This window comes from Castanea sativa, chromosome 8, assembly GCF_040712315.1.
Source record: "Castanea sativa cultivar Marrone di Chiusa Pesio chromosome 8, ASM4071231v1".
Taxonomy (NCBI): domain Eukaryota; kingdom Viridiplantae; phylum Streptophyta; class Magnoliopsida; order Fagales; family Fagaceae; genus Castanea; species Castanea sativa.
In genome coordinates, this window is record NC_134020.1 from 51574760 (window position 1) to 51586087 (window position 11328).

The following is an 11328-nucleotide window of genomic DNA, read 5'->3' on the forward strand; positions in this document are numbered from 1 at the left end:
CAGGAATCTCAAGTTTTGGTATATTTTAATATTCATCAGTATCACAACTTCATAATGTTAGAGAAGAAACCACTGCGCTGGCCATGCATTTGTTACCCCTACTATACTTATTATCAGGAAAAAGAAAATTGATACCCTCTAATGCTTGTTGGGTTTCTAAAAATCAATATTGACCTTATGAAATATAGATTCTAATGCCAGTAAAACATAGAGTTTGTGTTCCATGTTAATAGAATAATAGGTGAAATCGCAATTAACTTTGTGTTTGGAAAAAATTATTATCAATGTCTTAAAGAGGTTTTTTTTTTTTTTTGGTTAGATTCTGTAAGATTGGATTTTCGTGCAGGAAAATATTGTTCAGGTGCTACCACATATCTACATAATGTATTTATTAGAGAAAATTTGACATTTGCATTTATGAGTTGTAGACAGCATGAATTTTACTTGGAGAGCGCTTGGATGTTGTTTTTTGCTAAAAGTAAGTTAAAAGTATAGTTGTGCTTTAAAAATGTTAGTTTTAAAAAATTGTACATGAGCAAATAAGCTAAAAAGCTATAAATAAGCTATATTAGGGGCTCATCATGATCTTACTATCTGTTTTCAAGGTAAAATTCTCCTCCTTAGATGGTCCCAAAGCTGAGGGAAATAATAAGTCAGATCAATTGGTGTTAACAAATTTATGTTGTATGGGGTGAGGTTGGTGATGACCTAAGACATAAATTTTTTTGTTTTTGATGATCAAGACATAAATTTTTTGAGATCTTTAGATAATCTAAATAAGAAAAACACTAGCCACATCTGCGCTATATCTCAAAAGAACTAGTCACAATTGAGGCTCCTTGCAGTTGTTAATAAAGCTCAGTTCAACCCAGTAAATACTCGATGTGGGACTCATCATACACCCACACACATCACACAATCAATCAAATTGGGGCATCACAAATATACATTGAAAGCATTGCATAATTTTGTATGATACTTCTGTTTCCTGATTCACTCCTGAATTCTATGCTTGTAGGAGTACGATTCGATAGACTGGATATCACATCTTCATAAAATTAAGATGGAAATATGCTCTGTTAATGCTGGAGCTTTAATCAAATTTTCACCCTTTTTTTCTTGTATTTTTAAAACTGTGGATCAGCCATTATTTTTTTTTATTCAAGTTATTGTTATTGCTATTTTGAGCCTGATTATCTTCTATTCCATTTCCATGCTTTAACTCTCAAATAATGTTGTTAGCCCGGTCATGCAACATTGCATACTGAAAAACTGTTGCATTTTTGTTCATTTAAGTTAAACATGCAGCATAACCTCTGTTATCTACGTTCAGATCCTGCCATGTCTATATTATGTAATGGCATATAAACTCCATTTATATAATAGCAACTAGAGCTATTATCCAAGGTGGCCAAAAAGCGGTGACAAAATAAAGAAAATGTCTACTGTCTACTAACAAATGTTATTTAAATTTACAAGTCACAGACCTTGAAAAACTCATACAAACATACCTTTGTGTGCATATATATACTGTGTTACCAGATCCCGCACTTGATCCTGCCATATCCTTGGCTGAGTCCTTTAACTTCAAAGTTTTTTGTGCCGTAACTATGCAATACCAGTGCAGCATCAAGCCATACATGAGTTGTATCCATAATAAAAATAAAATTTTTAATTTATGAATACCTTATCTTATATGTATCCCAGCTCCCAGTTTTGGGTACATGTCTGATATGATAAAATATAGATATATATATATATATATATATATATAAATAAATAAATAAATAAAACTATTTTGAAGTGTATATCCATGCTTCTTAGCATAATGGTGTGCAAGGTTTGGCATTTCATAACATGTCATCAAAAGGTGGCTTTTTTTAAGAGAAGAAAAAAATTAGTTTGTTTAATTCAGAAAATGTAATTTAAACATAATATTTTCTGTGTCGTTATTCACTGCTTAGAGCTTTACACTGGAAGTAATACTGATGTTGCAGCCTTGTTGGTTGGACCACTCGATCAATTTTGGTCCTCTTCAGTCCATTTTAGATTAATTAGGTCTTAAATTGATTCTTTTTGTAGGTTGCCTTTTCAAGTTTAGTTCAAAATTTCAATTTTTTTCTTAATTTTTGGGTTGAAAAGTATGAAATTTTATTATATTTGGGCTAAACTCTTTAGTTTTGAGTTAAAAAATACAAAGAAAATAGATATTAGAAATTAGAAATATGAGCCCTAAAAATGCAATAAAAATTATAAATATTCAAAATTCTTAATCGGTCCACATTGGTTCTATTCGGTCTATTCTGACATATTCGGTCCAATTTGTTCCTATTTGGACCAATTTAGTCTATTCTATCCATTAAAATTTTATTTAGTCCACATTGGTTCTATTCGGTCATTCTGCGAACTTTGGTTCTATTTCGTTTACATTGATCCTATTCAGTCCATTCTATCCACTTTAGTCCATTTCAATCCTATTCGGACTATTCGGTCCACTTATATCATTTTCAGTCCATTTTTTCCACTTTGGTTCTATTCGGTCTATTCTGTCCACTTCGGACCTATTCAATCTACATTTGTCCTATTCGGTCCACTTTGGTCCTAATCTATCAATTCTTTCTTATTTCGCGCCATCATTTTTTTTACTCAATTTTTTAGCTGACTATTTTCCTACAGACTATTATCGCGCTTCTAATTAGCTACTTGATGAATGATCAATGTCACTGTATATGTACTGCTGATCCCAAAGATCCTTTGAAGGTACTAATTGGTCAAACTAGATGCCTTGGTCTAATAGTGTGTTTGCTTTTGACTTATTGTTCTCAAGAAAATATTGCAGAAACTCCTAAATTCCCTATGTGGAAATTCCCTTGCACTTGTCTAAAAACATCCAAAGGTGTAATAAAATGACTACTGTAACCACATTCAACAAAAGCATTTTGTTCTTAATCCATCATATAGATATAAAAGATATGCCCAGTTCCAGTGTCAACTATTTAGCCTAATACCCTCTTCATAAAGTGGAGACCTCAGCAGAGCTTGATTCATTTGGAAGTTGCATACACATATAATGCTAGGATAAGAATTTTTAGTAGGCCACCATTTTGATGAAAAATGCAATATTGTTCATGCTTGGATTACTGTTTTTGTATAGTTATTGTTAGGTTTCTTTCTTTTTCATTATATATTAGGATCAGAGCTCCTCAAAACTCCCTTTATGATCCTTTGTGGCCCTATTATTTTGCAAGCAAATGAACATAGGAATGTCGTGTTTATGTACAAGAAATTGCTTATTGATGTTAGGGGGGACTGTCATTTTCTGTTATGTGTTTGCCATTGCATGTGTGTAGGGGCACTGCCGTGATGCTTGCTTCCCCAACAGATGTCAATGATGATGAGATTGCAAACCCTTTCACTCAGGCAAATGGACTGTAGTTGATGACATTAATTGTTATCCTTCAAAATGATTGCTTTATAAAATAGACATATTTTGCTTAAACTGATTCCCTTACAAACAGTAAATATTTTTTTTCCTTATTATTTTTGGAAAATTCCTTGTTCAGTGGGGCGCATGTGAAGGCCAATAGGCCATGCCAAATATTCACTGTTGAATCTTTATCGTATCATATAGTATATTGCAAGAGTTGTCCATTTCTTAAAAGACATCCTAGTAATTACCAATATATAAATTTATATGTTAGCACTGATCACTAAAAGCTAAGTTGTCTTGTATGTTTTTTGAGTATGATTTTTCCCTTGCTTCCAAAAACTATGGTTGGTAGTATCTATCAACAAAGAATCAATTTATCTCAATTTCTTGGAAATGAAGACTAGTAGCTATGAGTCTACACACTATTACGTACAAATCCGCCTACAATTTGTGGTCACTTAGATTTGTACTCTTCTTCGACAGCTCGTGATCCTTGAGTCAATGGTTCCCTAATCCAATTACCCCCCCCCCCCCCCTTTTTTTTAGGTTGTGACTTGTAAGCATCATGGAAGTTTCAACTGCTGTCTTGTCTATTGCACTCACACCACTCGTTTTTGTTGGGGCTGCTTGTCAATCTGATGTAGATCAAACCTCTGCTCATGTCTTCAGCAAATTTATGTTAATCTTGACTACCCAGTGTCTATCCCTTTTCAGCTTACAAGTAAGAGAGGGTGATTTGAACCCAAATGAGAGATTCAAATAGCAACTAAGTACCTACTTTATAAGTGAATTTCAATTAACTCAATTAATAAAATTTTTTATCCTCAAATAAGAATTCTCAAATTCAATTCCAGTTTACACCAAAAATGATTTTTAGTATATTGGCCGGACTATAAAGACCAACCATCATAAAGCGAATACTATAAGTTTGAATTGCTTTCATATTTAAAGTAATAATAAATAAAAAAAGAAGGTACCTAACCATAAGGTCTAATGTCTATTAGTTCCTCAATTATGGTAGATATTGATTATAAGGAAAAACTAATACATTATACATATGGGTCCTGTTTGCTTTTTAGAGTCGAAAAGTAGGTGGTTGGAAGAGGATAAGTATTCAATTAGTCACCCCAAGAGTCATACATATAATATATGTTAAACAAAAAAGCTATACTTTTGTAACCGACCATAATAAAAAGCCCTATTTTCAGAAAGTAAGCCTAAAGTATTAGTAATCTGTATTTTCGATGTATCAGTCAAAATAATTATGATGACGAATGGATATGACATGTTTATTCATTAAACTTTAAAGCCTAAATTCCGCAGAGCTCCCTTGACTACTTGAAGGAGAAGAGACCCAATTTTTGTAAGGCCATAAAACTACACGTGGAAAAAACTATGCTTCATTGGTAATGAAAGATGCCATGTTGAACGTCAAAAAAATTGAAACAAATGGCATAATTGTAAAGAAAGGATTCCGATGCTTGGTCATGGTCAGAAAAGAGGCATATATTCATCCTCAAAAAGTGGTCTTTTCTTTGTGAAATTGCTTAATATTTACATGATCATGAGACCCATTCAAAGGGTACGAGAGCTTTGACGTTAATTATAAGTACATTTCATTGGTTTGAATCCTGGTTATCCGTAGCATAGATTGAGATAGTTCATCGACCTTTAAAATCATGGGTTCAAACATAAAAAAAGAGAAAAAAAGAAAAGAAAGGGTTACTCTTAAAGCATGATTTCAAGGTCCATGCAAGTCATGCACACGGCATTTGCACGTGCCCACAGCTTTCAAGACGTCCCGACTTTACCATCATTAAACCTTGCCCTTTTCTTAGGGTATTTCCTTGAACAAAGTTATCTAAATTGGTTACCAAGTTATGCAAAGATCACCGACACAGACATGTCGCTTTTTTTGTTCACACTGATTGTTCATTTGGTTAACTTATACGCTTAAAATCACTTTTTTTGTTTTGCCTTTTAAGTAGGGAATAAAGTTTAGTTCTAAACTAGTTTAGAGTTATTTGTTTTAACCAACTAATGTGACTAAAAATACACATTGATTGATGACATTTCCAATTATCACATAGTAAGTTAAAGGAAGATGGTTTTGAACTGCTTTGGAGCTAAACATTTTCATGAAGTAAATAAACGCGGCCAAACACACAACTGTATTGAAATAGAAAGGTGAGAAATTTAGGGTTAAAGGCAAGCAAAAACAAAGACAGAAGCTTGGAAAATGAAAACACAAGACCATGGTACCTTGTGTTTTTTTATTAATTAAGAAAGGGATGTAACTGTGTAGTTATAAGGACCACACCTAAGCCTCACGCTCATCCCTGTCAATAGGGCAGCAAGTTGTTTTCATGTGAAGGGCCATAGTACTTATATAAACTAGTACAATAAGCCAAGGTACAGAGGTAAAAGGACAAATTAGGCTTGCATTTGGCATAAACTACAGTAATCTTGGGGCTACAAGTTGTCACAGTCACGAGAAAAACAATGAACATGTAGCTAGCCTTAAATTAGCCGACAAATGGAATTATTGGCTCATCTTATTACCTACCATATAGGGAACCATTTCCTGTTTTTGTTGTGTAAACACTTGATGCCAAACAATAGATCACTTGTTATTACAAGTGGATGCAAAATTACATTAGCAATTTAACATTAATGTTATTTAGAGCTTGTTTCTATCTCTATGGTATTTCCTTTGCACGTTGCATTTAACAAGTGACATTGATTTGCCCATCAAAAAGAAAGAACCAGTGATTAATTTACTATAGATAAGAAGTGTTTCTTATTTCGTATATAGATTTACATTGCAGGATTTCTATAATTCTTCAAAGAATTTCAAAAGGTGTTCTAACATGTAATTTATGGCTTCTTCTTTTTTTTCTTTTTCTTTTTTGCCAAATATTCTATTTTTACGAAAAAAAAATTACTGAAAAGTCTCTGCGAAAATTTATTTAGTTATATAACACATTTTTAACACTTAAGTTCGAAAAAGGTATTATATAACTAAATAAATTTGGATAGAGCTTTTTAATAAATTTTTTTGTAAAAATAGAATATTTGGCAAAAGTAGACCTGACCTAAATTTACATTGCAAGATTTCTATAATTCTTCAAAGAATTTCAAAAGGTGTTCTAAGATGTAATTTATGGCTTCTTCTTCTTTTTTTTGCCAAATATTATATTTTTACAAGAGAAAAAAAAATTACTAAAAAACCTTTGCCAAAATTTATTTAGTTATATAACACATTTTTAAAGCTCAAGCTTTAAAAAGGTATTATATAACTAAATAAATTTGAATGGAAGCTTTTTAATAAACTGTTTTGTAAAAATAGAATATTTGGCAAAAATAGACCTGACCTGAAGTTTAATTCATACAATTAGCTAGTAAAGTAATCTATATATTGAAAGTCCTAAATTCTTGTAGCCTTTGCTCCCTTTATTAAACTCTTATATATTTGGCAGAATAGAATAAATAAAATGCAAGCCATGCAGAATATTAATAATGACATCATTTAAAAATTTTATGACGTAGGCATGCAGTCACTGTTGAGGAAATGTATGTAAAGTAAAACAGTACACAAAGAACGCTCATTTCCAGGCAATATGATGAGAGTAAGAGGAGGGAAATAATTACTGCTAAACTCACCAAACTATTTTAAAAAGCTACATATATATATAATATATTGTATCTTTTTCATCCACTTTACCGTAAAAGATAAGATGTACAGTCTCCAAAGTTAGTAAACTTTATAGTTTTTGCAAACGAGTGGCCCATATATTATGTCTAAATCATCTCAACCCACGTGCTCATTCATATTTCGACTTTCTCCCCCCTCCTCACCCAAATTTTAATTAAACTTTTTTTAAAAAATAAAATAAAATAAAATTCTCCATCGATTGTTTTCTATTCAATATAAATTTTTTTAATCTCAAAGAGAGGACTAGAGTAGAGGGTGGGCAAATTTTGCCCACACTGCCCCCACCTCGAATGGTATATATATATATATATATATATATATATATATATATATATATTTTTTTTTTTCTATTAGTGCCAGAGTTGCATAATTAGTATAGCAAATATTTGCATCAAGAAAAAATCCTATACATGCTTGGTATATATAATTTATGTGAGATTGACATTTCATAGCTACGAGGGCTCACATGTCAATCTCACATAAGTTTTATACACTGGACGTATAAGATAGCTTCTTTTGCATTAACTTATAACTTGAAGACAGAAATGATGTGAATTGGGCATCTATTATCTGGCCTTGTCTCACCGTGCTATTAATCCTAAATTTATTTTCATTGGTTTTTTATTTTTTTGTTATATATATATATATATATATATATATATATATATATATGTATGTATATGCATATGTAAAAATACTATTGTGGATGAAAAGTTGGAGGTGAGAATAGTTAACATTTTAAACTGAAACAAACCAATCCTAAATGTACCATCATACTAATTTCATTGTTATTTTTGCTTTCTCTGCCAAAATAACGAAACCCTGTCTCTTGTAATAATATTACATGCTTTTCCTTTTTCTGGCCAGAAAGCTTTGATGAATGAAAATCATTTACCATTATCATATTTTTGGGAAAAAAGGTTCATATGGGCTTGGGAGCACGGTGGTCCAAAGAAGATCATAGTTGGTATTGTAGAACTATTTATTACAGATCATGTTCTTTGGCACTGAATATCATGATTAAGACAGGTTAACATATACACCTTAACCTACCTGATCTTTTTCTCTTAACATTAAAAGTTGTTCTAATATAATTTTTATTTTTTGTGGCGGGAAAGCTGTGATAATTGCCAATAGAACCTATTGGACAAACAAAGGTGAAAGTTATATTAATCGTTCACAAAAGTTGGGAAAAAAATAATTTAGGCCAATAATCTTCCATCATACCCCGTAATTTAAGAACACTTTGTCCCGTAATAATAAGAATGTTCATCATTTTTGTATCGAAATCTGTTGTTAATTAGTGAAACTATCAAAACTAATCTTCCAAGTACCTTCCTTCTTCATTTTTTTTTTTTTTTTTACTTCTTGAAAATAGATCCCACAAGCATCCAAGAATAATTTTAAAAAATTCTGACAATTTCAAAATTTTATAACAAATGTTCGTACTTCGTACATACTTGCAGCTATATATTTTTGTCTTATCATGAAATTAACAAAATTGTGAACATCAAAATATATTTATAATTTACCATTTTTTTTTTTTTACTTAAATGAGTAGACAAACATAGGTTTTGTTAACTCAATCAACCTATAATATCTTTTTATTGTCGAATAAAATATTTGAAATCGAATCTTTCTGTACCAAAAGAAATCCATTAATGTTTAAAATAGACTAATAATTACCGCAAGTTCGAATATGCTCATATATAGTTAAGAGTTTTATAACTCAATTGATTGGTATCTCTTGATTTATTCAATGAAAGACATTTGGATTTCAAATCCATCACCCAAAACTACCGAATTATCAAAAAAATCTGTCTATATATATATATATATATATATATATATAAAATTAGACAAGTTCAAACAATTGAAGCCCATAAGTTAGAGCACGTGTCATAGGACCACACAAACTTTTAGCTTTGTAAATATTTTAGCAATAGCTAATTGAGGTAGTAGTATGGCCACTCTTCACGGATCAAACAGTGTTAACAATAATTATCTTTAAGTGATATATGGTGAGTAAAATGATGTTGATTTTTAAAATTCTTGACCCTACCAATTGGAGAAACCGAGATCTTTACCTTTGTAGATCTACTTACAAGTTACAACATACCCAAAAACAAAAACAAAAACAAAATTTCATTATCATCTTCTTTTTATTCAAGCAACTACGTATCATGAATTGCAAGATGTGTAAGAATTCAATTTCTTTCACGTAAAGTCAAGAAGAAGTAATAATTTTGTACCAAATATTTAAAGAATATAAATTAGACGAAAAAGAAAAGATAGCATAATATTGTACCTTCAAGAAAAAATGTTACCATATATTTCCTGCGTTTCTTGCAATCAGTAGAGCGTGAAAGTACGCGCCAAAAAGCATCTCCCCAAAAAAAAAAAAAAGTATAAACAACTGTATAGTACAACTCTCTAACACTAATCATAGCTTAGCGACAACTAATCTTCACTAATGCCGTTTTTCACGTTCTACTGTTATTTTATATACAGACCAATTAATACAGAGAAAAAAAATTAAAAAAAGAAATAACTCTTACACGTGCGAGCTCCCCACACGTGTGCATTAGAACTCGGCTAACGAAAGGTTTCTGTGATGTTCTGATGATGGTGACGGTAACGGCGATGGCGGCAATGACGACGGTGATCTTAATTTTTGAAAATACTCCCTTATATCAAACCCGGCTGTTACTTTCTCAGTTAAATCTGGTTCGTCTCTTGACGGAATAAACGGAGGACGCGAGACCTCCGTTAATAGGTCCCACCTAACCCCACGAAAGAACACGTGGTCCTTGATCTCACTTGCACCTTTAAAATACCCCAATCTCCTAGTGGGGTCCTTGATCAACAACCGTCCGATCAAATCCGTTAGAGCCGTTGGTTTCCCAATAAACGGAGGCTCTTTGACCAAAACGTTCCGAAACGTTTCCTTACGGTTCTTGCCCTTAAACGGCGTCGTACCGTAGAGCATCTCGTAGGTTAGTACACCTAGGGCCCACCAGTCCACGGCGAACTCGTGCCCGTCACCTCGTACGACCTCGGGTGCCACGTATTCCTCAGTCCCGACAAACGAGTTGGATCGTTCGCCATTCGAGAAACTCAGCTTGCGTCGACTCACTGGGCTGACTCGTGCTGACTTGGCCTTCTTCAATCCCTTTTGTTTGCAGTTATGAACAACACCACTACAAATACCACTGTTGTTGTTGTTGTTGTTATTGTTGTTGCTTTTGTTGTTGTCGATCCAACGTGAGAAGTTTCTGCGGTGTTTCGGTTCCTCGACGACGATTATGGCAGTTTTGGCGGTTTTGGTTAGAGTGCGAGAAAGATCGAAGTCCGTGAGAGTCACGTGACCGGAGTTTTGAATGAGAACGTTTTCGGGTTTCAGGTCACGGTACACGATCCCCATGGAGTGTAGGTGGTCGAGAGCGCAGAGGATTTCGGCCAAGTAGAACCGAATCACAGCTGGGGAGAAAACGCGGTCGTTTTGGCGGTACCGGAGCACGTTGAGATCGCCACCCGGACAGTACGGTACGGCCCAAGCTAAAAACTCAGCGGAGTCTAGGTGACCCATTAGGGTCGGGAGGAATGAATGGGTCGGAGCCGGGTCGGACAGTCGGGTCAGGACTTGGATTTCCCAGCGCGCGCGTCGCTCGGCGTCGAGCTTTGTTTGGAAGGAGGACTTCTCGACGACTTTGAGGGCGAACGGGCAGCGGGCAGAAGGGTCGGCTGCCCGGTCGTGTACGAGGAACACTGTGCCCATGGCGCCTTGGCCTAGGACTTTGAGGGCTTTAAGGTTGTCCAGGTTTAGCTCCGGCGAAGATGGTTTCGTCTGTAAATCCATTTTGTTTGTCTCAAGAGAGAGAGAGAGAGAGAGAGAGAAAGAGAGATGGTTTTGAGAGTTGGGATTTGGCTTTTATATAGGCTGCTTTTGAAGTAAAGTTTCTCTCTTTTGCTCTTTGGTGTGGGTTTTTGTTTTTATTTGTATTTTTTCGCGTTGTTTGTGTGAGTGATTGACGTGAAGTATTTTTTTTTACTTTCAGTTTTGATGGTTTGTTTGTTTGTATCGTATGAAATGTTTATTCTGAGAATAGGGTCAGTTTTTTTTTTTTTTTTGGGTTAATATTTGTTTTCTTGTAATGGAGGGAGGGTGGTTTTTATTTTCCTT

The 11328-nt window shown here is 33.6% G+C and overlaps 1 protein-coding gene across 1 annotated transcript; it reads right to left on the reverse strand.

Moving 5' to 3' along the window:
* Positions 1–9447: 9447 nt before the first annotated feature.
* Positions 9448–11055, reverse strand: LOC142605677 (serine/threonine-protein kinase UCN-like). The gene has a single exon (XM_075777108.1). The coding sequence runs from the start codon at positions 11002–11004 to the stop codon at positions 9730–9732; it is 1275 nt and encodes a 424-aa protein (XP_075633223.1). The 5' UTR covers positions 11005–11055; the 3' UTR covers positions 9448–9729.
* Positions 11056–11328: the final 273 nt, after the last annotated feature.